The following is a 25395-nucleotide window of genomic DNA, read 5'->3' on the forward strand; positions in this document are numbered from 1 at the left end:
GTGGCTGCGGCGGGGTCAGAGGATGCCACTGGGGACGCATGGGTGGCCCTGGGGACAGGGTGCGGGGGTGAGTGTCCCCCAGCACGTCCCTGGTGCTCGTTTGTCAGTGCTAATTAACGGGGCCGAGGCGGGAGCCAGGCAGCAGGGTCTTGTTAGGGCCGGGGCTGTCAGCTGTGAGGAAAAGGCTGCCATTAAGGCCTGGCGCAGGTGCAGCCACCCACTCTGGCTGGCACCAGGGGGGACCCCGGCCCCCTCAGCCCTCCCCGGGCCCTTGGCTGGGCTGTCTCCGCTAGACAGCGCTTGGGCCATCGGTTCTTTCGCCCTCGGGGGTCGCCCCGGCCCGGTGGCCACGGCGGGGACGGGGGTGGGGCAGGGGACGAAGATGGCGGCCGGCCCAGAAACGGTGGGACTACAACGGCCGTGAGGCGCTGCGCGTGGCGGGCGGGGCGCGTGGCGGCGGGGGAGCCAATGGGAGGGCGAGGCGGGGAGAACGGCCAATCAGGAAAGAGGGCGTGGCTTGCGGAGACGTTTGAAAGCGGAGCGGCGGAAGTGGCGGGTGAGTGGCGTTGGGGAGGTATAGGGGCGGATATAGGTGCTCGGGAAGGGGCTATAGGGGCCTGGAGGCTTAGGTAGGGTTGGGGAGTATCTATAGGGGCTGGGGGAGTGGTCTGGAGTTCGGGAGGAGGCGGTGTGGGGGCCCGGGGGCGGTAGGAGGGGCCCTGGGCAGGGCAGAATAGAGGTCTGAGGGGAGTTACAGGGGCCTGAGGTGGGATATGGCTGCGGGGGGGTATAGGGGCCTGAAGGGGGAGGTAGGGGCGTGAGGGGGGGCCTATAGTGGCCTGAGGAGGAGGGGGACGGGCGGCGAGGTGGGCTATAGGGGCCTGAAGGTGGGGAGGCAGGGCTGTGTGGGGGCTGTGGAGGGTCGAAGGGGGTGTAGGGCCGTGAAAGGGGCTATAGGGGTCCGACAGGGGGTAGGGCTGAGGGGGAGCTATAGGGGCCTGAGTGGGGGGGGCTGGGGCGTGAGGAGGAGGGGGTCGGGCTGTGAAGGGGGCTGTGGGGACCTGAAGGCAGGGAGGTAGGGCTGTGAGGGGGCTATGGGGGCCTGAAGGGGGGGTAGGGCCGTGGGAGGGGCTGTAGGGGCCCGAAGGGGGCGTATGACTGTCGGGGGGGACTATAGGGGCCTGAAGGAGGGGGGTGAGGGGGGCTCTAGGGGCCTGAAGGGGGATGTAAGGTCGTTGAGGAGGCTGTGGGGACCTGAAGGGGGTGTAGGGCCGTGGGGGGCTTATAAGGGCTTCTATAGGGGCACTGGCTGGGGTTAGGACAGGGAAGGGTTGGGGGTGCAAGGCTTTGCCCAGCCTCGGGCTCCCCCTCCAGTGCTTCACTTCCCGGCTGATCCCTTCCCCCCCCCCAGAGTGCGTGAGGTTCCCGGGATGTTCAAGCCCAGAGCCGTGTTCTCCATCCAGCACTGTGCCCCTGCCCCAGCTTCCCTCTGTCCCCATGGCGCTGGGCTCCCCGCCCGAGGAGGGCACCGTGGCCGTCATGGTGCGTGTGCGGCCCCCCAACCCCTGTGAGCGAGAGCGGGCCGTGCACCCCGTCCTGCACGTCGTCAACCAGCACATCCTTGTCTTCGACCCCGAGGATTCCGGTGGTTTCCTGGGCAGCGTGCTGCCCACCCGTGGGCCCAAGCACCAGGGCAAGGACCTGAAGTTTGTCTTCGACCGGGTTTTTGGGGAGGGAGCTACACAAGAGGAGGTGTTCCATCATACCACCCGTGACGTGTTGGACAGCGTCCTCAATGGCTACAACTGCTCCGGTAAGACCTGGCGAGCACCTTCAATCCCTGTGGGAGCTCCTGCTGCACCTGCTCCTGGGCTGGGTGGGCTCAGCGGAGCCGTGGATTTATTTTGGAAGCTCCCAAGAAGCTGGGGAGAGGGGGGACACAAAAGCAACACTAGGACATATAGCTTTAAACTTTTTGGTGGTACCAAGCTGGGGCAATTGCAAGTGGGGTCAGGATGGGGATGTTCCTGACATGGAAATGCTGTCTAATCTCGGTAGGTAAATGAGGGGAAGCAAATCATGAAGTGCTCCTATAGAATCACGGGATGGTTTGGGTTGGAAGGGGCCTTGAAAAACTGTCCAGTCCGACCCCCTGCCATGGGCAGGGACATCTGTCACCGAATCAGGTTGCTCAAAGCCCCATCCAACCTGGCTCTGAACACTTCTAGTGATGGGGCATCCACAACTTCTCTGGGCAGCCCGTTCCAGTGTCTCACCACCCTCATCGTAAAATATTTCTTCCTTATGTCCAATCTAAACCTGCCGTCTGTCAGTTAAAAACCGTTACCCAATGTGGGGAGCCTCGTCAGTTTTTCAGTACTTAAAGGGCAGCTACAGAGAGGATGGAGGCTCTTCTGTCACAAGGAGAAGACAAGGGGCAACAGGTACACGTTGCTCTGGGAGAGGTTTCATCTCGGTATAAGAAAGACGTCTTTTACGGTGAGAACATTCACTAAAACGGCCTCCCTAGGGATGTAGTGGAGTCCCCACGGCTGCAGGTGTTCAAGGCGCCACTGAACAGGGTGCGAGATAATCTCATCTGGACTCCCTTTCCCACGAAAGCTTGGACCAGATGGTCTCTCCAGGTCCCTCCCAGCCTGGGCTGTTCTGTGGTTCTGCGATAATGGGGACCGCAATGGTCCTCGGCGCTTTCGGAGATGTGATGTAGAGGATGAAGGTGGGCCTTGGGGTAGAAAATGAGGCTCGGCAGGTGCTTTCCAGGCATTTCGAGGATGAAGATCCCTTGTTCTCCACCTTCCTGAGGCAGGAAGGATGGGAAGAAATCGGGTGGATCCATGGCACAAAGAGCACTGTGGTTTCGCCGTCCCTTCCTAGCCCAAATTGCTGTGACGGGCAGAGCTTCGGGAGGATGCTGAGTTTTGGAGCAGGATCTGTGGTGAAGCACACACATCTTGGGGTGCTTTGGGGGCTGCTGTGTCCCTTGCGAGCATATCCCAGGTTGGCAGTGCCATAAAGCCGGGTCTGGAAAGCTCCTCACCGGGTGTGAAAGCTCCTCGCCCGATGCCGCAGACCCTTGTGCCATTCGCAGGCTGTCAGCAGACGAGTGGCTTAACGAGCACATCACTTCTGCGAGGCAGGCTCTGAGCAGGAGACGACCGCTTGCCTGTCTAATCATGCGCTGGGCTGGGCAGTGGGACCGGAGGATGCTATTCCTGGCTCTCCGGCATGCTCTGCAAGCCGCTAAAGGCTGCCTCTGTCACCGTGCCCACCTGGCAGGCACGTCTCGTGTCTCTATCTGCATAAAATAACTCCAGGATCCTCAAATGAGAGAGTCACGAAGCACCGAGTGCTGCTAATGGGGAGAAGAGCTGAGGCTCTCTAGATTAGTGTGTCCTGCTCTGATGGTGATGCTTCAAAGAGGGTGTTGAAAGATGGGGAGGGAAAATGAGATGAATTACATGGTCTGGAAGAAGAAACACCTTCTGGTAAGGGGGAACGAGGCTGCTTGGCTTGTTAAAGGGAAGGTTCAGGGGTGACTTGAGCATGGCCTCCAAGCAGGTGATGATCTGGGGACTCATTCTGTCTCTGTCTGCTAAATTAGAGAGGCTGAAACGAGGAAAAAAAATTGCACTAAAGGATAGTGCAGCCAGCATGGAGGGTAATTAGCTTTGCCTCGTCTTCGCAAAGCCTGCGAGTGACCCCCGCCACAGGGGTTGCTGCGGGAAGCTCTCCTCTCCGGCAAGAAGCTGACATTACGCCGTTTCCATTAATTAATGATTGTTTCAGCCATCCACCCTTTCTCCTCCCAGTGTTTGCCTACGGCGCAACGGGAGCAGGAAAAACCTACACCATGCTGGGCTCAGAGAAAAGCCCTGGCATCATGTACCTCACCATGGTGGAGCTGTACAAGAGGATTGAGGCCAGAAAGGAGGAGAAGAGCTGCGAGGTCCTAGTCTCCTACCAGGAGGTAGGCTACAGGCGAGCCGCGTCCCCTCCTGCCTCCGGGTCACCGTCGCTAAGATTTGGGGTTGATCCAGACCCTGTAGTGCCACGCTCGGGGTACCTGCTGCGCTGCTAGCTGTGCCTGGTGTCCCCTACAGCCCGACTGTAAGCAGCCTGACCCACCCAGTTCGGTGAACTGGTGCTGCTGGTTTCTCCCATCTGGCGTTGGGGAATTTGCTGCTCTTTGCTGTGGTCCACATGGCAACGAGGGCTTCCTGGCTGAAAGGGCTTTAGGAAGTGGTAGCGCAGTGACTTGCCAGTAAAGCCCTCCTGAGCTGTCCTCTGCGTTTAGAGCACCATCAGCTGCTCTGGGTGTAACAAGGTCCCGGAGGTGGTGTTGGGGGGACACCAGGTTGTGCGCGACCCTGGGGTACAAAGCTCCTCTCCCTGCTCACCCCCGGGGAACCAAACCTCAGCCTTACATCGAGTTTCGTGCTCCAGGTGTACAACGAACAGATTCACGACCTGCTGGAGCCCAAGGGCCCTCTGGCCATCCGGGAGGATCCCGAGAAAGGAGTTGTGGTTCAGGGTCTCTCCTTCCACCAGGTGGGTATAAAAGTGGGCACAAGGTCTGGGCGACGCTGCGCCTACGCCAGCTCTGAATGTGGATGCGTGTCCTGGGGACGTGGGCGCATGTGAAGACACGGGGGGTGCTGTCTGCAGGGCTCCTGGCTGGCAGCAAACGTGACCCCGAGCTGAAACGAGCCCCACAGAGCTGTGGGATCTCTCAGCCTGAGTCGCTGTGGCTGCTTGGTGTCGGTTTGTCTCAGTGCCTGCATATGGGGTGCGCTGATACCTCCCCTCTGCCCCTTCTCTCCCAGCCCGTGTCGGCAGAGCAGGTCCTGGAAATGTTGGCCAACGGCAACAAAAATCGGACGCAGCATCCCACTGATGCCAACGCCACCTCCTCCCGCTCGCACGCCGTCTTCCAGGTGAGGGCTGGTGGTTATGATATCGCTCGGGATTTGCGCCGAAAAGGGGCTAGGGATCAAGCCTGTGCCCAGATCAGCATCGCAGGGTTTCTGGTGTGCCATGGGGAAAATCAGAGTGGTCGTGGCTCCAAAAAGAGAGTTACAGGGCAGGGCAGGCCACTAGCGTGTGGGAGCCATACCTAAAACCTGACCCAGAGCAAAGGGGGCCGATTATCGCTGGCTTCTGCTTGTGCCTCCCTGCAGGTGCCCTGGGCAGGCTGTCTCCTCCGTCATGTCCCCCTCAGCACTGAGCCAGGAATTATGCTCCCCCAGGGGTCTGTAAATTTGCTCCCCCCTGGTTTCTCAGTGCTCTCCTATGCAACCTGCAGTTGATTTCAATTCCAGCCAGGCCCTTCCCCAAATTGGCAGGGCCATCACGGCTGCGTGGGGAGACAGAGGGCTCTGACTTTAATTTCACTCTGAACCTGGTGCCTTGCCCGTTACTGCTTCCAGGGGGGAAGTCCAGGTGTCTGGATGCTTTCCCAGCCAGCTTCCCAGCTGGGCTTGTCGGTGGGTGCTGGATTCCTGCCTGCCATGAATCCATTAGCTGTGCTGGAAATCTGCCCTTCCCGCTGCTGGCTCTGTCTCCCGGCAGGCAAATCGCAGTCTGGTGAGGATGCAGGACCAGTTACTGGCCTCCAGCATCTCCGTGGCACCTCCAGTCCATGCAGGAGTTGCTCCTGGGGGGCCCGAGGGTGTTACAGGGCAGTGGGGGAGGCGTGTGCTGGGAGATCTTTATGGATGCAGAAGGGGAAGTTGTGGAGCGATGCTGCCAGGTGAGTCTCAGTGGCTGTGTCCCTGCTTGCTCGCACCAGCCGGGAACTGGGCTCAGCACTGAAAGCCCTGGCTGGATGTCTCCCTAGGGGCACTGCAAGACTGTGTCTAGGGGCTTGCAGCCCCTGTTGGCGTCTGATTTTCCTGGCAAAATCCACAGTCAGAGTTGGGGCTGGGGCTGCCGCCGTGCGTGAGCACTTCCCGGGTCACACCGGGGCTCTGGCTTGGCGTGTTGGTCCTTCGGGGACCTGAGCAGCTGCACCCTCCTCGCTCACCCAGCGTAGGAGATGCTGATTATTTTCTGTAGCTCTGTCACTTGTGAGATCCCTTCCGTGGATTTGCTGCTAGTGTCATCACTGAGTTTTTGGCTTGTCTTCTTGGTGTGCCAGGCTCCTTTTTTCCCCCTGCTCAGTCTCACGGCCTGTGTGATCCTCTTTGCCATCCTTTTATAAACATTGGAACTGGTGATGCTGGCTCCAACCAGCGATGCTGTGTGCCTCGTGGAGCTGCAGCTTCACCGACCTCTGTCCCTGCAGATCTACGTGAAGCAGCAGGACCGCGTTGGCGGCCTCACTCAGGATCTGCGAGTGGCCAAGATGAGCTTGATTGACCTGGCAGGCTCGGAGCGAGCTTCAGTCACCAACACCAAGGGAGAGCGGCTCCGGGAGGGTGCCAACATCAACCGTTCGCTGCTGGCCCTCATCAACGTCATCAATGCGCTGGCTGATGCAAAGGTAACGCTGTTCGCGTGGCCCCGCCGGGCTCTGGCTCTCTGGGGTGGGTGAATGTGAGGGGTGTCCTCAAGTGATGGTCTAGCCGGTGCGGCGAGGGTTGCAGCCTGGGCTGGGCTCTGAGAGGTGCTGCGAGATGAGCACAGCTGTCCCCTTGCGACACAGCATTTGGAGCTGAGCACCTGAGGGCCAAAAGCTGAGCAGAGCCTTGATCTCTTGGTACAGAGCAAGAAAACCCACATCCCATACCGGGACAGCAAGCTCACGCGCTTGCTGAAGGACTCCATTGGCGGCAACTGCCGCACCGTCATGATCGCTGCTGTGAGTCCCTCCGCGCTGGCCTACGAGGACACCTACAACACGCTCAAGTACGCCAACCGGGCCAAGGAGATCAAGCTGTCGGTGAGGACCTGGCATTGCGGCGGTGATCTGCCACGTGTATAGGAGCTGCTGGGGATGGGTGGGAAGGAGCCTGCTGCGTCGTGGGGGTAGATTAGTGGGTACTTCCCTTCTCCAGCTTGAGTTTTCCAGCTCTGGGCAGAAAGAGCTGATGAAGCTGCAGATGCTGTGTGCCTGGTCTTCTGCTAAAGCTCCTCAGCTCAGAGCCCAGAAAGGCTCGTGACTCAGACAGCGGGTCCCTGAGCACAGATCATGTCCACTGCAGCCACCCTGGGGACCCTGGCGGAGGCTGGGTAGCTGTGCTGCTCCAGTGTCCGCAGAGGGGTACGTGCTGCCCCAGTGCTTCTTTAACCTCTCCCTTGCCCTTGTCTCTGCAGCTGAAGAGCAACGTGCTCAGCTTCGACTGCCACGTTAGTAAATACGCCGTGGTCTGTGAGCAGCTGAAAGCGGAGGTGAGATGCTGACGGGGAGGGTAGGGCTCTCTCTTCAGCTGTGGTTTGCTCGGGATGCGGACCTCTGAGCTCCTGGGCGTCGTGAAACCATCTGAGCAACAGATGATCCTTCCTTGCAGGTGGCAGATCTGCGGGCGAAGCTTCGTGCCTACGAGGGCACTGCTCGGGAGGCAGAGAACCAGGCGCCGGCACTGCTGCCTCCCTTCAGCTCGAGCGCAGTGGGGCTGCCCGGGTGAGGCTGGTGGGAAGGAGGGACAGAGCTTGGTGTGACCTCCTGCTGTCCCCTGTGTCAAGGAGCCTGCAGGGTTTTAGTGCTGGTTGGAGCCTGAGTGTCCATCAGAAAGCAGATGAGCTTCTCTGCTGGTGTGCACCACCATCTTGACTGTGGTTGGGTGTAGTTATGAACCTGATGGACCACAGCATGCAAGCACCAAGGGAAACAGGGTTGCAAAGGCCAATTCTTCTGTTTTATCTATCCCAAAACTTCTTTCGCAAAATGAAGGCTTTGCCAGAGGATCTCTGGCTCAGTGGCTTCATCTTGGGCTTCTGTAGGTTGGAGGAAGCTGTCCCGAAGACATGCTTGGCTCTGGATGATCAGAGGGAGAGTGGCGGAGAGCAGCAGGAGCTGGAAGCTGGGTGGCCTGTTCAGCTGCAGGTGGAATCGGAGAAGGAGGTGAGAGAAGGGGTGGGCAGCGCGGGAGGGCTTGGCATGATGAGCAGGGCCCGGAAGAGGCTCTGGGGGGCTCACATACCCTCGTGGGGTACACTGGGCATGCTGGGAGGGGGCAGGAGCTCAACCAGTCTGGGGGGTCCTGGCTCAGCGGGTGCTGGGCTGTGGATTGCTAGCTTAACTTCCCAGCTAACAGGGAGTTTGGGGACCAAACTCAGCTCAAATATGGGCTAATCCTGGGCTTTTGGGTGATTGCTCCAGGCTCCAGAGGAAATGCCTCCCAGCAGCCCCAGAGCCACCTGCCCGACAGATGGCCAGCTGGAACCGAAGAAACCAAGCCACCTTCCACAGGGGTTGTCCGTCAGCCAGAGAGACAGGTGAGTGTCCTCATGTTGTCCCCATGTGCCACTTCCTTCTGTTTGCCTGTGGAGGGTGGGTTGCCCACCCCTCCCGTGTTGCATGTGGCCACCCTAGGGATGGTCTAGATGGATGTGGGACCAGGTCTTGGCTTGCAGATGACTGCCTGCCCTGTAAAATAAGGGATTTGGCTCCTGGGGATCTAATCCCATGGCACAGTCTCTCCTGGAAATGCCAGTAATGAAGGTTTCCAGGCATAGCAACTGTGTGAGCCTTAAGTGCGTGTTGTTAGTCCTGAAATTGCCTCTGCGAAGTCGCTCCTCCAGGTCCTGCCCTGGCAGAGCTCCCATGGCACCGTCTGCTGATGTCTCTGCCCCAAGCATCTTGGCAGAATGAACCTCTTTAGAAAGGTCTCTTGAGGGAGGCTGGCCCTGACGTGTGCCTGGATCTCTGTCTGCCTCTAGCCGAGCTAACAAGCGTCTGAGGCCCGGCAAAAAGTCTGTGGATGCCGTTTGGCCCCTTGTAACCAACAGGTGAACACACAACTCGCAGCTCACGTTCTCCAGTAAGAGATTTACAGCTTGGGTATCTCACAGCTTCAGAGTTTGCCTCTCTTCCCCCAAAACTCTGCTAACGGGTTCTGCCCCACCCAAGGAGGTGTCTCAGAGGTGATGCTGGTGGTGCTGAGCCTCTGGTACTGGTGACACTGGCTCAAGCTCACCTGCTAACTGGTTCTTGGGTCTGTCTCTCTGTCCCAGGCTTATAGCTGCTATCCTGAGCGTTGCCCGAAAGCAGAATTCCCTTCTGAAGGCTGTCAACCTCCTGACTCCTGACATGGCCTCTGAATTGGAGGAACTGGAGCGCCTGGTCCATCAGGAGACTGGTGTAAGCCCGGGGCAAGCCACATCTCCGAAGAGACCCACAGAGGTCAGCGAGGCCACCCCAGCCCAGAGGATGCAGCAGGGCTGCGACGGTGAGGATTTGGATTTGGGACAGTCAGCGCTGTCCCCTCGCCTTTGTCTCAGCGTGCGCTGGAGGAGCCGGGGGAGGGGGGCGGCAGCTCCTAGCCACGGGTGCAGGGCAGAGAGATGAGTTTCTCCTGACGTGGTGGCCAGCGAGGCACGCCGAGAGCGGCTCCAGCCTCGCTTTGTAGAGCGATTTAGGCTCGCCAGCATCTCTGGCAGCCCGGGGCACGGCAGGAGCTGTGAGCAGCCCTTTTCCCCGGGGAGCCTCGCATGTGTGTGCAAGTCAGCTTAAACGTGAGTGATATTTCTGCTCCAGGAGACCACAGCAGCAGTTCTGATCCTTGTTTTTTCTTGCCTTGTTTACTCCTCCGTGGTACATTTGCCCAAGTCAGCCTGGGTGTAGCCTCCCAGCTGGCAGCCTGCGTCTGACCGGGGCTGAGCTCTTCCTCCTCATCCTCGGTGCCAACACACGCACCCGATAGTGAAGCTGCGGGCTCTGCAGACCCTGTTTTCTGCAGACAGACCGGGCATTGCCACGGGCACTTGCTTTGGGAGCAGTCTGGTGCCTTTAGGCTGGCAAGGCGCAGGATTATTTATGCTGGCTCTTTTCCTCTGGGTTTAACACGGTTTGATGGAAGCAACCGCTGGCAAACGGCTGCTGTAGGGCTCACTGGGCAGATCTCCGCTGAGCTGTGACGGGGGGCGGAGGGGGATGCCCCGGGGTTTGGGGGTGCCTGGGAACTGCAGACAAGGAGGTGACTGTTTCTTCTCTGCTCCTTTAGCAGAGATGTCTGTCGCCGTGCCCAGCACCCCTGTGACGAATGCTGCCCTGCAATGCTTGGAGCAGCTTCCTCTGCTCTCCGGTCCCACACCAGTGGCTCCCAGTCCGATTAAGAAGAGGAGGAGGTCTGAGATGAACAACGCTTCCCAACAGGGAACTTCCCGCAGCCTCAAAGCACGGAAAAAACGCCAGCGGAGAGGTGGGAAAGCAGCAGAGACTCCCAGGGTGACACAGAGCCTGGGCTCCCCCTGTCTCAAAGCAGCAGCCCAGGCACTCCCTGTCTCCCCGGTGCCATCGTGTTGCACCCCCAAAATCTGCCCGCTGACGGTCACCAAAAGCCGCGTGCCCCTGACGATGTCGGCTGCCCAAAACCGCTGCAGCCTGTCCGCCCTGCCCGTCCACGACCTGAACGTGACTTTTGAGGTCTGCGAGGACAACGATTCACCCGGTGTGGCCAACCCAGCTGCCTTCAGCCTGCCTCAATTCCCTGCCTGGGAGAATGTCCAGAGCCTTCTAAACAAGCAGGATGGCCCCTTTGTGCCCAAGTAAGTGCTGCCCTGGATGGCTCACCCATGGTTTCGGGGATCTCCCCCTCCATGGTCTTGCTGTCTGGGTGAATCCTTTGTGGATCACTGCAGCTCTGCTGAGAGGGGAGAGTGGGCAGAAGACACTTGGCCTGCGGATGGGCAGCCAGCAGGCCGAGCTCCTGTGTGAATCGCTTGCAAAGATACAAAAAAGCATTCCAAGAAAATCTGTTTCTCCTTCTCCATTTGCCTTTGGATGTGGAGGAGCATCCTCCAGATGGCTTCTGGAGCCCCAAGTGCTGGGTGGGCAGCAGGTGGGGCACCGCCTCTCCTCCCGGTGAGGCTGGAGCAAGGGTCGGGACTGTGCAGTCTGGGGTTTTTCGTTTCAGTTTTGTGGGGATTTTTTGTTTGTTTTTGGTTTTTTTTTATATTGCTGGTGCTTTAAAGAGGCTCTGGCTTGTACAGAGCTGCGTGAATTTGTGTGACTGTCCAAAACCAGAGATCAGCATGCCCTTGGGAATGCAGGACACCCTTAGGTCTCCCTATCTCCTCCTGTAGCTCTAGGGAAAAATAGTTCCTCTGGCGGGTAACTGGGGAAACTGAGGCACAGGGGAATGGCCCAGCCACCTCAGGGAGCAGCAGTACCTGGGCGGCTGCCGCCTCCTGTGTGGCTCTCCTGAGGATTTATCCCTGTTTGAATCATTTTCCCCTACAAAACCGTGCAGGTTTCCTGCGACTTCTGTTCCCTGCAGGTGGATGGCGTTGGCCCGGTTGCCTCCCAGCCTCGCGAGAGCGGGCGGTCAGGCTCCGGTCCTGGCACTAACCCCCTTTTCCTTGTCTGCAGAGCCTGCGTCTCGGTGTTTGCCATGAGGGGTTCCTCCATCCCCAAGCCCTCCTCTGTCTCCAAAGCATCCGCACAGAAGCGGAAGCAAGCAGAGAGGTGAGACAGCTGCTGGCACCCCGTGCCCCAGAGCGCTCCGTGCAGGCCGCAAGGGCGGGCAGCTCCGGCCTGTGCTCCCCTCTGGGGCTCAGGCCCCCGTCCCTGCCTGCATCGGACCTCGCCTGTGACATCTGGGGATGATGGGGGGCCTCCGCCCTGAGCCTCGGGGGTTTAAAATGGCCCCTTTCTCTCTCGCAGCACCGCTTCCTCCCTGGGTGCGCTCCAGAGCCGCATCGCTCAACTCCCAAGCAGCAGCCAGAGATCTGCGCAGCCCTCCCGCCTCCCAGGTGAGCCCTGGCCCCCTCCGCACCCGGCCGGGCCCCCTGGAACCCCTCTCCCCACAGCACGATGGGCTTGCAGGAGTTGATCCCTGCCTCGGGGCAGGCAGCAAACTGGTGCTGTGCCAGCCCGGTTCCAGTTCAGGCGGGGGGAATACCTGGAATCTGGATGTTTGGTGCTGGTGGAAGATGCTGTTTGGGGTTTGCTGCTTGCTGGCTGCAGCCACAGCCTCGGGGGAGGGTGGTGGGTGCTGGGTGAGGGGTAGAAGGGAGGAGGGAGCTGGCAGCGCCTGGATCTCCATCAGGAGGGGACCTGGCTTTGCTGCTTTTACCCAGGAGCTGTCTCATCCACTTCTCTCCCTCCCCTCAGAACATCCCTCGGGCGCTCTGGCCTGGAAGGGCAGGAAGAGGACCACCAAAGAGCTGGCGCAGTCAGCAGCATCCCCCCTGCTCCCACCCCCCAGCCCGTGAAACTCTTGTGCTGATAGCTGCACCCCCCAGGATCCCTCCCCATGTCCAAACCCAGGTGCCAAACTTTTCTCTCTCTCTCTGGGAGCCCCGTCCCACCCTTCCTGCAGCCCCAGGAGGATCCCCTCAAGCCCTTCTGCCCCTTGAGTTCCGGCCCCCTCCCCTGTCCCCCACTGCGCATACCCCACCTCGGCGCAGCCCTGTGTGTTTCTGCAGCAGATGGATTATTGCTGTTCCCTCTCAGCCCCTCTCTAATCCGCGCCGGGGTGTCGAGTGCTAACAGATGGGTGATGCTAAGAAATAACACACACTTTTATTTTAATAAACCCTTTCGTTTTCAACTAGAGGGGTGAGGGGAGACGTGCGGTTGTTTCTTCTCGCCTCCCCCTTGCGCGGGGAGCCGGGGCTGGGTAGCGGCTCCTGGCTGAGCGGGCCTGGAAGAGGCCCTTGCTCCTGGGGCTGGGCTCTATCGTGGCTTCCCCTCTTCCCCCTACATCTCCTGGCATCGGCGGGACCCCCTGGGTGCCTCCTGCCCCCTTTGCTGGGCCTGGGGGGCTCTGGGCCACTTGCTCCGTGTCCGAGGGCACAGGCAAGAGGCGGTGGAGGCTCCTGCTGCTTTGCTGAGAGAGGGGGGAGAGCGTTTCCACCCTCTTTCCCCCTGCTAAAACCCTGTCCCTGCCACCCCTGTCTCCCTGGTCCTGGGCCAGAGAGCTCTGAGCATCCCTACCTGGGGACCGTGACTGTCCCCTAGCCCCCCTCGACCCCCTTCCTGCCATGCGAGGGCACATCTGGGCACCGGGCCACATCTGGCTGCCTGCACCAGCTCCCCGTAACCACCCCCAGAGGTGACCAAGCGTGGCAGGAGCAGGATGGGGCGTGCTGCTCTCCCCCGGGGACTGGGGTCACCGGCTCCTCCTGCTCTACTTTCCTGCCTGGCAGCGGCAAATCTCGCCTTTGTCTTCTCAGAGGCTGGAAGCTTCTAATTAAAACTTCCAGCCTGCTCCCAGTTCGTTTGTCTCATTAAGAGGGGGCCGAGGAGGAGGAGGGGGGAGAGCCCGGCTCTGCCTCCCCGCAGCCGCTGGGAGTGACAGCTTTCCCTGCTTTGATCCCGACTGCGTAGGAGCTGGGAGAAAATAAATCCCTGGGGAGCAGCGCGGGGGCTCGTGCAGGACCCCAAAGCCCCCGCGCCCCTGCTCTGTCCCCCCCTGCCCCACGGGGCCTGTGCACCCCGGGGGACTTCAGAAAGTCTGTAGGGAGGGAGGTCCCCTGCCACCATGGGCTGTCACGCAGCACGGGTCCCCGGGGATGTCACTGTTCTGGCGGGGTGGGGACACCCAGTGCCGTATATGGGGTCCGTAGGTGCCCCAAACCGGGCGTTTCTGTGGGAAAAAACCCTGCCCGCTGCTGGTGCCACTGGTTGGGGACAGCCGGGGGGACACGGGGCCACCCAGCATGGCGATGGAGGGCTGGCAAGAGGTTGTCCATGGTCGCTGTCCCAGTGCCACCAGTCCCAGTGCCACCAGTCCCACCCGTACGTCCCCACAGATTGCACCCACAGGGACAGGGCTGTTGCCACAACCCTCCCTGACCGGCCGCTGTTGGTGGCCCAGCGATGGTGGCCGTGGGCCAGCGGGGCCTGGCTGTGTGTCCCTGTCCCCGAGCGGGCAGGGAGCCTTTCCCGGCCATCGACTGCCACCTAGCTGCCAGCCGGCGAGACCTGTCCCCGTCCCTGTCCCCACGGCGTCCCCACCAGCACCCCAGGGACCCCCGTCTTCATCCCAGCTGCCCCTCGGGGCACCCACCCCGATGCCACCATGTCTCCCTTACGTCCCTGTGTCCCCAGAGCACCCCCATCCCCTGCTCGCACTGTCCCCAAGGCCTGGCCATGCCCCAGTTTGCGGCCATGACGCCGTGGCTCTGAGGGGCCAGTGCTGACGGTGGCCCCGTGCCCATCACCGCCGCCGTGCCTGGATCCGTCCCCCCGCCTTTCCCGGCAGCGCGGTGCCCCGGCACAAAGGCACCCCACGGCTGTGCCGGGCAGCGCCGGCTCCGGCCCCGCACAAAGCCCCTTTCAGCCGCCCGGGGAAAGCCCCTGGCACCCAGCCCCTGCCCGGGGAGGGGTCCCGGCCCTCGCTTCCCGCCCAGGCCCCCCAAACTCATTGCACGTGTGACCGGTGACATGGCCACGCACAGGCAGCGCGGCCGTGGCAGGATCAGGCCCCTGCCAGAGCTGGGAAGGGGACCCGGTGTCCTGAGCCCCAGCCAGGCTCCAGCGGCGACCGGCCAGCGCTTTTACAGACCCGCTGGGGTGGAAAGGACTTTGGAGGCTTCAGCCACTTAATTAGCAGCCTGCCTTAATTAGCAGCCTGCCCGCGCTGCCAGGCTGCCTGCAAAGCGCCTCGGCCCGCGGGGGAGACGGGGCTTCGGTGGCCGGTGCTGAGCTGCCTGTCCCGAGGGGATGCGACACGGGGAGCACGGGCGTGTGCGCACGCGTGTGGGCCTGCACGCGTGGCGGTGCACGCGTGTGCGTAGCAGGGTGGCCGTGCGCGTGCACGTTGTGTGTACGTGGAAGGGTGGGTGGGCGTGGGCAGCGCTGGGCGTTGCACGCGTGGTCGGGGAGAGCAGCGTGTGCGCACGTCTGTGCATGCTGCGCGTGCACACACGTGTGTGCAAGGGTAGGCATGCACCCGTGCGTTGCACGTGGCGTGCGTGTGGACATGGGCGTGGAGGGATGGACGGGCGTGTGGACACGGGTAGGTACGTGCGTGCATTTGTAGTTGCACGTGTGTGTGCACGTGCAGGTGTGTGCGCATGGGTGTGTGCGTGCACGCGTGTGGATGCATGCACAGGATGGGGAGGTGCTCACGGATCCGTACCAGCAGCATGCACGGGGGTGTGCATGGGTGTGCGTGCATGGCAGGGTGTGTGCACACACAGGCGGGTGTGTGTGCACGGGGGGGCCGCACACGCGCACGCCCGAGCCAGCCCAGTGTCTCTGCCCTGAGCACTTCGAGACACTGCGGGGGCCAGGGGCGTCGTGGGAGCACCCGTGCTGCCCCATGGCACCGCACCCAGCACCGCTGCTGCCCCATGGTATCGCACCCAGCACCCATGGCACCCCACGGCAATGCACCCAGCACCCACGGTGCCCTGCAATGTTGCACCCAGCGCCCGTGGTGCCCGTGGCACTGCACCCAGCCTTGCACCCAGCACCCACCCACTGGCTGCCCTACGGCCACCGCTCTGTCTCCCGCCCTGGTGTGCGCCTCAGGCCCACCCTGACCCCGGCAGCGCCTGCCGGGGGGGCAGGCGGTGGGCAGGGGGCCATGCCGCGGCGCCCGGGCTGGCTGCCAGGGCACATCCGCCCCCGCCGGGCGCCACAAAGGCCGGCTTTTGTGCCGGGCCTCTGGCTCCCTGGCCAGCGGCCAGCGCCGGGGCAGCCGGGGGCCCCCGGGCTCCATAAAACCCCTCGGGCCGGGCACATTGCACCCACCCCTTCGGCATGGAGAGCCAGCGGCTGTCCTCCTACGGCCGCCGCTTCGGCCCTGCCACCCCGGTGTACCGGGTGCTCCCTGCCAGCCCCCCAGCCCGGCTCCGGGCCCCCCGCAGCACCCAACCGGGTCCCCGCGTGGGTGCACGCCTGGGGTTGGGCTTGGGCAAGATGGACTTCTCGCTGGCTGCGGCGCTCAACTCGGAGTTCAGGGAGACGCGCACCAACGAGAAGGTGGAGATGATGGAGCTCAACGACCGCTTCGCCAGTTACATCGAGAAGGTCCGGCTCCTGGAGCAGCAGAACAAGGTGCTGGTGGTGGAGCTGAACCAGGCGCGGGACCAGGAGCCTTCGCGTCTGGCCGACGTCTACCAGGAGGAGCTGCGTGACCTGCGGCGCCACGTGGAGCAGTTGGCCACCGCCAAGGCCCGTCTGGAGATCGAGAGGGACAACCTCGCCGAGGACCTCGGCAGCCTCCAGCAGAAGTAAGGCACTGCCCGGCTTGGGATAGTCCTGGGGACCAGGGTGGCCACCGGGAGCAGGGTGATGATGAGGATCAGGGTGGTGGTGGGGACCAGGGTGGCTAGCAGGAGCAGGATGGCTCCAGGGACAAAGGTAGCCACCAGGACAGGATTGAGAGTGGCCGCTGGGGTGGGTGTCAGGGTGACTACCAGGACCAGGGTGGCCACCAGGACTAGAGTGGCAGCAGGGACCAGGATGGCCACCAGGATGGTGATCAGGCTTGTCCTGGGGACCAGGGCGGTGATGGGGACCATGGTGGTGGCAGGACCAGGGTGACCCCTGGGCCCAGGATGGGGACCAGGGTGTTCCCAGGGATCAAGGTGGCCACTGAGACAGAGACCAGGGTGGCCACCAGGACCAGGGTAGCCCTGGGGACCAGGCACTGATGAGCACCAGGGGGGTGATGGGGACATGGGTGACAACGGGGACCAGGGTGACCCCTGGGAACAGCGTGGGATGGTGGCAGGGGTGTGGGATGGGCACAGACACCGATGCGGGGTGCGGGTGCTGGTGGCATGGGGCGGCGTCGACCCGGGGGTCCGTCCGTGGGGCTGAAAGTAATGAGTAACGGTGCCGACCGAGTAACGGTGCCTCTGCTCCGGCGCAGGCTGCAGGACGAGGTGACCCTGCGGCTGGAGGCCGAGAGCAACCTGGCTGCCTACAGGCAGGTGAGGGTAGGGGCCGGATCCTGCGTCCCCCATCCTGCACCCCAGGGGCTCAGCCCCCAGCTCAGCATTCCACAGGGATGAGGCAGGGATGGGCAGGGATGGGCAGGGATGGGAAAGGATGGGGAGGGATTGGGAGGGATGGAGTAGAGACGGGGAAGGGATGGGCAGGGATGGGGCAGAGATGGAGAAGGGATGGGGCAGGGATGGGCAGGGATGGGCAGGGATGGAGTATGGATTGGGCAGGGATGGACAGGGATGGGGCAGGGATGGGGAAGGGATGGGCAGGGATGGGCAGGGATGGGCAGGGATGGGCAGGGATGGAGTATGGTTTGGGCAGGGATGGGCAGGGACAGAAGGGAGAGGGATGGGACAAAGATGGGCAAGGACAGGGCAGGGATGGGCAGGGATGGACAGGAGCAGGCAGCAAGGGACTGGGATGCGTTATGATGGGCAGAGATGGGCAGAAAGAGGCAGGAGTGGGCAGGGGCGGGCAGGGCCAGGCAGCTCAGGAGGGAGCAGACCCGGGTGGCCAGCCCTGGGGATGGTCCCTCCTGTCCCCCGCGGTGGCAGGACGTGGACGCCGCTGCCTTGGCTCGCCTGGACCTGGAGCGGCGGGTGGGGACCCTGCAGGACGAGATCGCCTTCCTCCGCAAGGTCCACGAGGAGGTAACCCCGCTCGGGGGGGTCCCGGGGCTCGGGGGGTCCCGGGGCTCGGGGGGGCCGGGCTGACCTGCGCTGGCCCCCCAGGAGCTGCGGGAGCTGCAGGAGCAGCTGGCGCGGCAGCGGGTGCACATCGAGGTGGACGCGAGCAAGCCGGACCTGACGGCCGCCCTGCGCGACATCCGCAGCCAGTACGAGGCCATGGCCGCCAGCAACGTCCAGGAGACCGAGGAGTGGTACAAGTCCAAGGTGCGGTGGGAGCCAGCCACCCGGCGGCTGGGTGCCCTGGCTGTCCCTCCAGGGATGTCACCTTCTCAGGGCTGGGGTTGACCCCCCCCTGGGGTTGAGTGGCTCTGCTTGGTGGGGGTGCATGGGGTTTGGCATCCCCGCTGATGGCCCCTGTCCTGGTTCGGTCCCTGTGGGGAGCAGGGATGTGTCCCCAGTGGTGAGTCACATAGGCACGGTCCCTAAGGAGCTGTGTTCACAGTGACACGGCCCACGTGCACGTCCCGCAGGAGCAGGGACGTGTCCCCTGTGACATCCCACAGCACCATCCCTCCCACCCACAAAGCAAGGACATGTCCCCAGCAACACCGGCCGTCAGGGATGTGTCCCATCTCCACTGTCCCACCAAGAGAGCACGGGATGTCCCCTTTGGGGACGTCCCATGTGTCCCTTCCTGCTGTGGGAACAGGGACGTGTCCCCAGTGCCACATCAAGTGCACGTCCCATGTGCATCGTCCCCCTTCTGCCACGGAAGCAGGGACGTGTCCCCAGGGACACATGGCACTGGGGGGATGTCCCACGTGCACCATCCCACCACCCTGCAGTACTGGGGACGTTTCTCCGTGCCACGTGCTACTGGGGCCATGTCCCTCCCGTGGAGCACAGCTGGGTCGCGTCCCCACACCACATGCCACCGGGACACATCCCTGCCGCCTGGTCCCATCCCATGGCACGTGTTCCCTCCACCAGTTTGCAGACCTGACGGACGCAGCCGCCCGGCACGCGGAGGCCCTGCGCGCGGCCAAGCAGGAGGCCAACGAGTACCGGCGCCAGCTCCAGGCCCTCACCTGCGACCTGGAGGCTCTGCGGGGTTCGGTAGGTGACGGCCGTGGGCTGCAAGGAGGGGGACACGGCCTCAGGGAGCTGCCACCACCACAGGGCTCCCTGGCACGGCGGTGGGGACCACCAGCCCATGCTGGGGGAATGGCTGGTCCCCAAGGATGGGAGGTGGATGGGCGCCATGGAGAGCCCCTAGCTCCTGGGAGAAGGTGGCCGTGGAGGGTGTCACCTCCCCTCTTGGCCCCCCAGAATGAGTCCCTGGAGAGGCAGCTGCGGGAGCTGGAGGAACGCTACGCCCTGGAGACAGCCGGCTACCAGGACACGGTGGTGCGGCTGGAGGAGGACATCCGCAGCCTCAAGGAGGAGATGGCCCGGCACCTGCAGGAGTACCAGGATCTGCTCAATGTCAAGCTGGCCCTTGACATCGAGATCGCCACGTACCGCAAGCTGCTGGAGGGCGAGGAGAGCAGGTGGCGGCAGACCAGGGGCTCCATCCTGCCCTCTCCCCCTCCCTGGCCGTGGCCCAAACCATCCCCAAGTCCTCGTGGTCCCGCTAGGGTGTCCGACCTGCTTGGGGACCACCCTGCAGCCCTCCTGCCCCAGGCCTGGGGGGTGGGGGGCCAGCAGGACCCCAATGCTCTTCCCAACACCCCCCATTGCTCCTGCAGGATCACCATCCCTGTGCAGAGCTTCTCCAACCTGCAGATCCGAGGTGAGGCCGTGGCCATGCGTGGCGGGGGGGGTTGGGATGGTGGCACAAGCAGGGGTGTCTTCTGGGGGCTCAGTGGGAGGAGGCGCCGTCTTGGCCGTCCCTGCCCCATCCAGAAGGACCGGGAGGTTTTCCTCCAAATCTCAAGGGACCAGGACTCCTGGGTTCTCCCCAGACGGGGGGAGGAGTGTGCCATGGCCACATCCCCCAAGGCGAGCGTGTCCCCAAGGCCAATGATGTCCCCGAGACTGACCGACCACATCACCGTGTCCCCAGTGCCAACCGCATCCCCAAGGCCAATGACATCCCTGAGGCCAAGTGTGTCCCCAGGGCCAACTGTGTCTCCAAGGACAACCCTGTCCCCAAGCCCAGTCACATCCCAAAGCCACCCACGTCCCCATGGCCAACCACAGCCCCAAGGACAATCATGTCCACAGTGCCAACTGTGTCCCCAGGGCTAACCACTTCCCAAAGCCAGCCACATCCCCAGTGCCAACCGCATCCCCAAGGCCAACCATGTCCCCAACCACATCCAAAGGCCAACCATGTCCCCAAATGCATCCCCAAGGCCAACCGTATCCCTGAGGCCAACAGTGTCCCTGAGGCTGGTCATGTCTCCAGGGCCACTGTCTCCCGTGGTTCAGGGTTTTCCAGCCCAACCTGTTCCCTTTGGGCCCCTCCACTTGAGCGTGGCTGGAGGAGCCATACCCCGGGCACCAGGTCACTGCCGTGTCCTGCCCATGTCCCCTAGAGACCAGCCTGGACACTAAATCCGTGTCAGAAGGCCATCTGAAGAGGAACATCGTGGTCAAAACTGTGGAGACCAGAGATGGAGAGGTGAGAAGTTCTCATCTGTGGCACCCACGCTGTCTCCCCTTCACCCCTGCGTCCCCAAGGGGGTCACTCGTCGTGCACATGGGGCCACCATCCCTCAACCCCAGGAGCAGCCCGGGCAGGGAGCCAGTGATCCCAGTGCCCTGAGAGCACGGCATGAGCTGGCTCTGGACCATGGTGGGGCTGAGCCTGGCAGCTCATAGAGAAAACTGTCCCCGTCCCTGTCCCCATCCCTGTCCCTGTCCCCAAGCTTGTTCAGAACCCAGGCAGGCTCAGCCGGGGAGGAGAGCCCGCGCCCGGGGTGATGGCCCCTCTCCCTCTGCCTCCAGGTGATCAAGGAGTCCAAGCAGGAGCACAAGGAGGTGGCGTAGGGCGGGCGAGCTGCAGCAGCTGCATGCTTGTAGCCGTAGCTCCGTAGGTCTCGTCTGATGCTGCGCGGGAGCCCCATGGCCAGGCACGGGGCACGGGAGGAGCCGGGGGTGCTTTGGCAGGGGGCATCTCCCTCCCGCCCGCCCTTCGCCTCTTCCACATCGCCCCATGCTCCCGGGACCGCTGACACCCTGTTCGAGGCTGGCTGCTGGCAAAGCACCCATCTGACGGCCAATGCCCGGGGGAGGCGAGTGGTACCGGGCAGAGCCGATTGCCCCGGCCAGGATGCTGCCGCGTTCCCACAGCACGGAGGGACTGGTGGTTTTGGGGCCGTGCTTGCGCTCGCCCTGGGTCTCCAGCTCGCCAGTGCCCAGGGAGAGAGTCCGTCCTGTTTCAATCTCCGTGCACTGGTCGTACAAGATGGCGGTGCCAGGAGCATCTCTGCCTGCATCCCACCTTGCTGCCCTCTCCTTGGTCGGGGAGGCCACCCCAAATCTCCCTGGTGCACTCAGGCCCCGAGCATCTTGGGGGGGGCTGCAGGGGACAAGGTACCAGCTGGTGAGGGACATTTCCCCGTCACCAAGCATCAGGTGGGCTTAGCCAAGAGGCACAGGCAGGAGGAAGGGGAGGATGGAGAGGCAGGGTGCTGTCAGGATGGTGTAAAAGGGTGATGAAATGGGGATAACGAGGGGTTCTGGGGACGCTGGGGTGTCCCGGGTGGTTTGTGGGGTGGCAGCAGTGGTGGGCACGGCAGGCTGGGTGGCCTCATGGGCTTCTGCTGGCACAGTGCCATGGGGCTGTCCTGACCCCCACTGGGTGTCCGCCACCAGGGTGTCCCCATCACCGTGGTGGGGAAAAACGGTCCTAAGGGGCTCGTGGCGAGGGGTGACCCACGGCCGTGGGCCTGGCCCCTCGCCTGGGGGGGTCCCACGCAGGTGAAAATGGAGAGGAGGGGAGTGCAGAGGAGGAGGGTGTCGGGGCACTCATGGGTGCTCTCAGGGCAGGAGGTGCCTCCCGCAACCCAGGAATGACGGGGGAGGACAGACGGAGCCATCCTCATCCCGCCTGTCCCACCTGGGCTCACACTAGGAGCCAGGGGGGCCAGGGACCGGGGGCTGCCCTGTCGCAGTCCCTGCCACACATGGAGCCCAGGCCCACCCCCCTCGTGGGCATTCAAGATGGGGAAATCCCTTGTCCCTGGGCTCCACGTGGCCCTGTCCCCCCATCCGTCCTCCCGCCGGACCAGCACATGCCACCAGCCCAGCCGGGGCCATCACCCAGCCCGGTGCTTGCCCGCAGCCCCTGTCCCCACCTTTGATTTAGCTACTGACCATGAGCGAAACCTGCCCTGATGCCACCTAACATCGGAGCAACAACCCAGCAGCGCTTCTCATACCCCATAAGTCCTTTGGGATGAGCACACGGGATGCCACTTGGATGCCATCCCCCTCTGTCCCCTCTGTCCCCCTCATCCCCTGGCTCAGGCGCTGAGCCTGCTTTGCAGCTACCAACTCCAGAAAGGCCGTTCCTGGGGCAGGAGATGTGACAGGAGACCCGGGTGCTGCCCAGGTTTGGCATCTGGGGTGGGATGGCGGCGGCCCGGGGGGCTCGGTCCCCCGCGAGCAGCCTCTGCCTGGAGCTTTGCAGCCCACGTCGCTACTGAATTAATGCACTAACGCCCGCGGCAGCTTGAGATGAGAAATAAAGCTAACGCAAGCGCTGTGCTTCCACGGTCGTGCCTGCAATCCACCTCTCCGCAGCCAGCGCCGTGGGTTATTTGGGATTAGCTGGGGTGGTGAGGCCCTTCTGGAGGCCAAACTGGGCTCAGTTTCTGGGGGATGCTGTACCCCAAGGCATGGCCAACGCTTCATGGGTCAGCACCCGTAAGGGATTGCACCAGAGGGGAGGCGGGTGCAGGCACAACCCTCCTGGAGCTGGCAAGCAGGCAGCAGGGTGGGAGAGATCCCCTTCCCAGGAGGGAGGGGAAGAAGGGATCTGCTCGGGGGTCTTCAGCCCCAAACCCAGCTCCTTCCCCGCACGAACCCAGGCTGCGGCTCCTGGGAAGCTCCTGGGATCGGCTGCAGCTGTCAGGACTGATGGTGGAGTTGAGATCCTGCACATCATCTGTGTGGCGCAAGTGCCCGAGCATCGCTGGGACCCTCCAGGCTGCCCGGCCTCCCAGACAGTGGTATTTCTCTTGGGAAACCTGAAATCACCAAGCCATGTCCTTGAAACAAGGAGTGGAGATGAGCTCCGCGGGGAAGTCCTGCTCTACGCTGAGGAGCAAACGAGTTGCCACCTAAACCCTGCAGAGATGCCATCCTCTGTGCAGGACATCTTTTGTCGGGCATAAATATCGACTCACAAGTCTGTGCTGAGACAGGCAAGTTAAAAAAAAAACAAAACACCAGAGAGATTTCTGAAGAACTCCACCAGATTCATTTGGAAATGTCTTTTTCCCCTTCAAAAAGGAAAGATTTAAAAAAAAGGGGTTTGCTCCAGCTAAGGAGCTCAAAGGAACATTGAACATTTTGAAATGTTGGCACTCAAAGTTCTCATCAATGAAAAACAGTTTAAAAAAAAAAAAAGGGTAAGAAAAGCAAGAATTAATTGGATTTAAATAGTTTGGTGGATCTTTTTAGCAGCCTCTTAGAAAACCAGCTCTAATAAATCACTCATGCAGTTCAAGAAGTCTGTAGAGCTTGGCCAGAAAATCTTGCAACAACTCCAAGCATTCTTTTGAAAAGGACTGTATTGAGCTTAAAACCCCGCCGCAAGCCAGCGGCAGAGCCAGGAACAAGTCGTGAGGGTGTGCAATGCCCGCCTGTCCCTACCAAGCCGTACCAATCTGCAGCTCGGGGAGTTTTCTGCATCAGCCCTCGCCGTCGTGCTCTCGACCCAAAAGGGAGGACGAGCAGGTGCTGGCAGAATTTGGTCACATTGATTTGTAACGGTCAGAATATTAGAGATTTCTAACAAGAATGATCCAAGGTGTAAGAGTGACCTGTCGGGACCATGGTGGAGATGCTATGTCCTACCAGGGCACCTGAACACCCGCCAGCAGCAGCGGCACACATGGATGATGATGAAGATGATGCTGATGAGCACGTAGCTCGCGCCGATGACCTTGACGGCGTAGATCGTCTCGGGATCATTGAGCGTCCGCCTGCGCCGACGCCGGTACATCACGCTGAGACGGAAGCCGGACACCATCTTGCCCTCCCGCCAGCAGAAGTAGGTGCCTCTGTCGCTGACCCGGACCCGCTGGATGTGCAGGTGGTTTCCGTGGTCGATGAAGACCCGCATGCTCTTGTTGACACCTATGAGGTAGCGGGAGCGGTAGAGCCGGACGGACTCCTTGTCCCAGGCGACGGCATGCTCAGGCCGGGCTCCTGGGCACGCGATGATCAGGTCAATTCCAATGGGCTGCTTGTGAAACTGCGTGGGGACGTGGGGCAACCAGGGCTTCTCGCCCACCTTGGAAATGACATTGGAGATGGCCTGCACGCCTTCCTCAGGGACCTCCTCCTTCAGGCAAGGGGTCAGGCAGCTCCGGATGGCCACCTCGGGTCTCCGGAGGCGGCCGGCGCGCTGGAAACGCGCGGGGACAGCCCTTGAGCCGCAGGACGTGACGTTGGGCACGGCAGCACGATAGCGAGGGTGCAGCTGGGCACTCTGCACATAGCAGAGCCCGATCCGCCGCTGCTCGCCTCTCACCCCGCAGCGGTCACATCTGGTCCAGTCCCAGAAGGTGGTGAAGAGGCTGAAGACCTTCTTCGTGTAGTCATCCTGGACGTGCTGGCCTCTGTCCACAAAAGCCACTGTGATGTGCTTCGTGGGCTGCACATCCACATCATAGCCATAAAAGAAGTCCCCTTTCTTAGTGCCACACAGGTAGTGTCCCGAGTCCGTCACCTGGGCTCGGAAAACGATGAGACTGAACATCCGGATACTGAAACGCTTCAGCACATCGCTGCCCGCGTGGATATGGCCCGAGTCGACAACCACAGTGCCGGCAAAGTCCGTCAGGACTGTGGTTTTGTGGCTGCCCATGTTCTTCTGGAAGTACCAGACGACAGAAGAGACCTCTTCGGGTTTGCAATTGCAGGGAAGCTCAAAGGTCATGTCAGCCAAGTAAGCGGCGTTGTCGAACATCAGGAAAGCAGGACAAGCCATCCTCTTGAACACATCTCCTTTCTCTTCAATCGCAAAAGCGTGGAGAACATCTACCAGGCAGAGGAGAACGGCGGCTCCTGGCAGCCTCGTCACCATCGCGCCAGGCGGTCTCTGCAGTCAGCAGAACCAACCCAGCCACCGCGTCCTCAGCGGGGACGGCAGGAACCCGCGCGTGGGGTTAGCAGTGCCAGCACGGGGCAGGGATGGTGCGCACACCAGCTCGCTCAGCAAAGATGGGGTTTGCAAGTGACCCCCCCGTCTGCAGTGCAGGTGGCTGACAGCAGGGATCAAACAGTGGCTGAGATATCCCATCTCAGCCGAATATCTGCTGGGAAGCACTCCGTCCTGCCCTGGGGCAGGCTGTCCCCCGGGACACGGACTCTAGAACCTCTCCCCTCTCCCGGATACTCTAGAGTGTTGTCCGTGCCCTGGACAACGAGCAGGCAGGCCGTTCGTGCAGCACAGCCACAGAGGGAAGATGCAGCGTGGTGAGGACAAGGGAACTGCCAATGTCTTCTTGAAAGACTCGCGTGCAGTAAATGTTAAAGATTGCTCTGATCCCTCTGAGA

The 25395-nt window shown here is 62.0% G+C and overlaps 3 protein-coding genes across 6 annotated transcripts; 2 read left to right on the forward strand and 1 right to left on the reverse strand.

Moving 5' to 3' along the window:
* Positions 1 to 494: 494 nt before the first annotated feature.
* Positions 495 to 12813, forward strand: KIF18B (kinesin family member 18B). Of its 4 annotated transcripts, none has more exons than XM_087770128.1 (16): positions 495 to 556; positions 1412 to 1813; positions 3831 to 3988; positions 4465 to 4569; positions 4845 to 4955; positions 6305 to 6502; positions 6725 to 6901; positions 7276 to 7350; positions 7470 to 7582; positions 7903 to 8023; positions 8282 to 8397; positions 9136 to 9350; positions 10125 to 10668; positions 11492 to 11587; positions 11786 to 11874; positions 12236 to 12813. In XM_087770128.1, the coding sequence occupies exons 2-16, from the start codon at positions 1498 to 1500 to the stop codon at positions 12334 to 12336; spliced, it is 2535 nt and encodes an 844-aa protein (XP_087626254.1). In that variant the 5' UTR covers positions 495 to 556; positions 1412 to 1497; the 3' UTR covers positions 12337 to 12813. The 4 variants fall into 4 exon arrangements, with proteins under 4 accessions (XP_087626254.1, XP_087626257.1, XP_087626256.1 ...); XM_087770131.1 differs by having other exon boundaries at positions 10128 to 10668; XM_087770130.1 differs by lacking the exon at positions 495 to 556 and adding an exon at positions 567 to 574.
* A 3022-nt stretch (positions 12814 to 15835) lies between these two features.
* On the forward strand, positions 15836 to 22380 carry GFAP (glial fibrillary acidic protein). The gene is made up of 9 exons (XM_009472116.2): positions 15836 to 16308; positions 16953 to 17013; positions 17584 to 17679; positions 17761 to 17922; positions 18649 to 18774; positions 18988 to 19208; positions 19407 to 19450; positions 20199 to 20284; positions 20611 to 22380. Exons 1-9 carry the CDS (start codon positions 15836 to 15838, stop codon positions 20650 to 20652), a joined length of 1311 nt encoding a protein of 436 aa, XP_009470391.2. The 3' UTR covers positions 20653 to 22380.
* Positions 22381 to 23676: 1296 nt separating this feature from the next.
* Positions 23677 to 25147, reverse strand: FAM187A (family with sequence similarity 187 member A). Its single transcript, XM_009472115.2, has one exon. It carries the CDS (start codon positions 24920 to 24922, stop codon positions 23678 to 23680), a length of 1245 nt encoding a protein of 414 aa, XP_009470390.1. The 5' UTR covers positions 24923 to 25147; the 3' UTR covers position 23677.
* Between the last annotated feature and the right edge of the window lie 248 nt (positions 25148 to 25395).

This window comes from Nipponia nippon, unplaced genomic scaffold, assembly GCF_047370975.1.
Source record: "Nipponia nippon isolate SJK-2023a ecotype South Korea unplaced genomic scaffold, ASM4737097v1 scaffold_32, whole genome shotgun sequence".
In the NCBI taxonomy this organism is placed as follows: domain Eukaryota; kingdom Metazoa; phylum Chordata; class Aves; order Pelecaniformes; family Threskiornithidae; genus Nipponia; species Nipponia nippon.

Coding starts and splice junctions, on each gene's coding strand:
- KIF18B (XM_087770128.1), top strand. CDS start 1,498: ATGGCGCTGGGCTCCCCGCCCGAGGAGGGCACCGTGGCCGTCATGGTG. Junction 4,570..4,844: donor AGGGTCTCTCCTTCCACCAG/GTGGGTATAAAA, acceptor CTTCTCTCCCAG/CCCGTGTCGGCAGAGCAGGT. Junction 9,351..10,124: donor GATGCAGCAGGGCTGCGACG/GTGAGGATTTGG, acceptor CTGCTCCTTTAG/CAGAGATGTCTGTCGCCGTG.
- GFAP (XM_009472116.2), top strand. CDS start 15,836: ATGGAGAGCCAGCGGCTGTCCTCCTACGGCCGCCGCTTCGGCCCTGCC. Junction 16,309..16,952: donor CTCGGCAGCCTCCAGCAGAA/GTAAGGCACTGC, acceptor GCTCCGGCGCAG/GCTGCAGGACGAGGTGACCC. Junction 17,923..18,648: donor AGGAGTGGTACAAGTCCAAG/GTGCGGTGGGAG, acceptor TCCCTCCACCAG/TTTGCAGACCTGACGGACGC.
- FAM187A (XM_009472115.2), bottom strand. CDS start 24,922: ATGGTGACGAGGCTGCCAGGAGCCGCCGTTCTCCTCTGCCTGGTAGAT.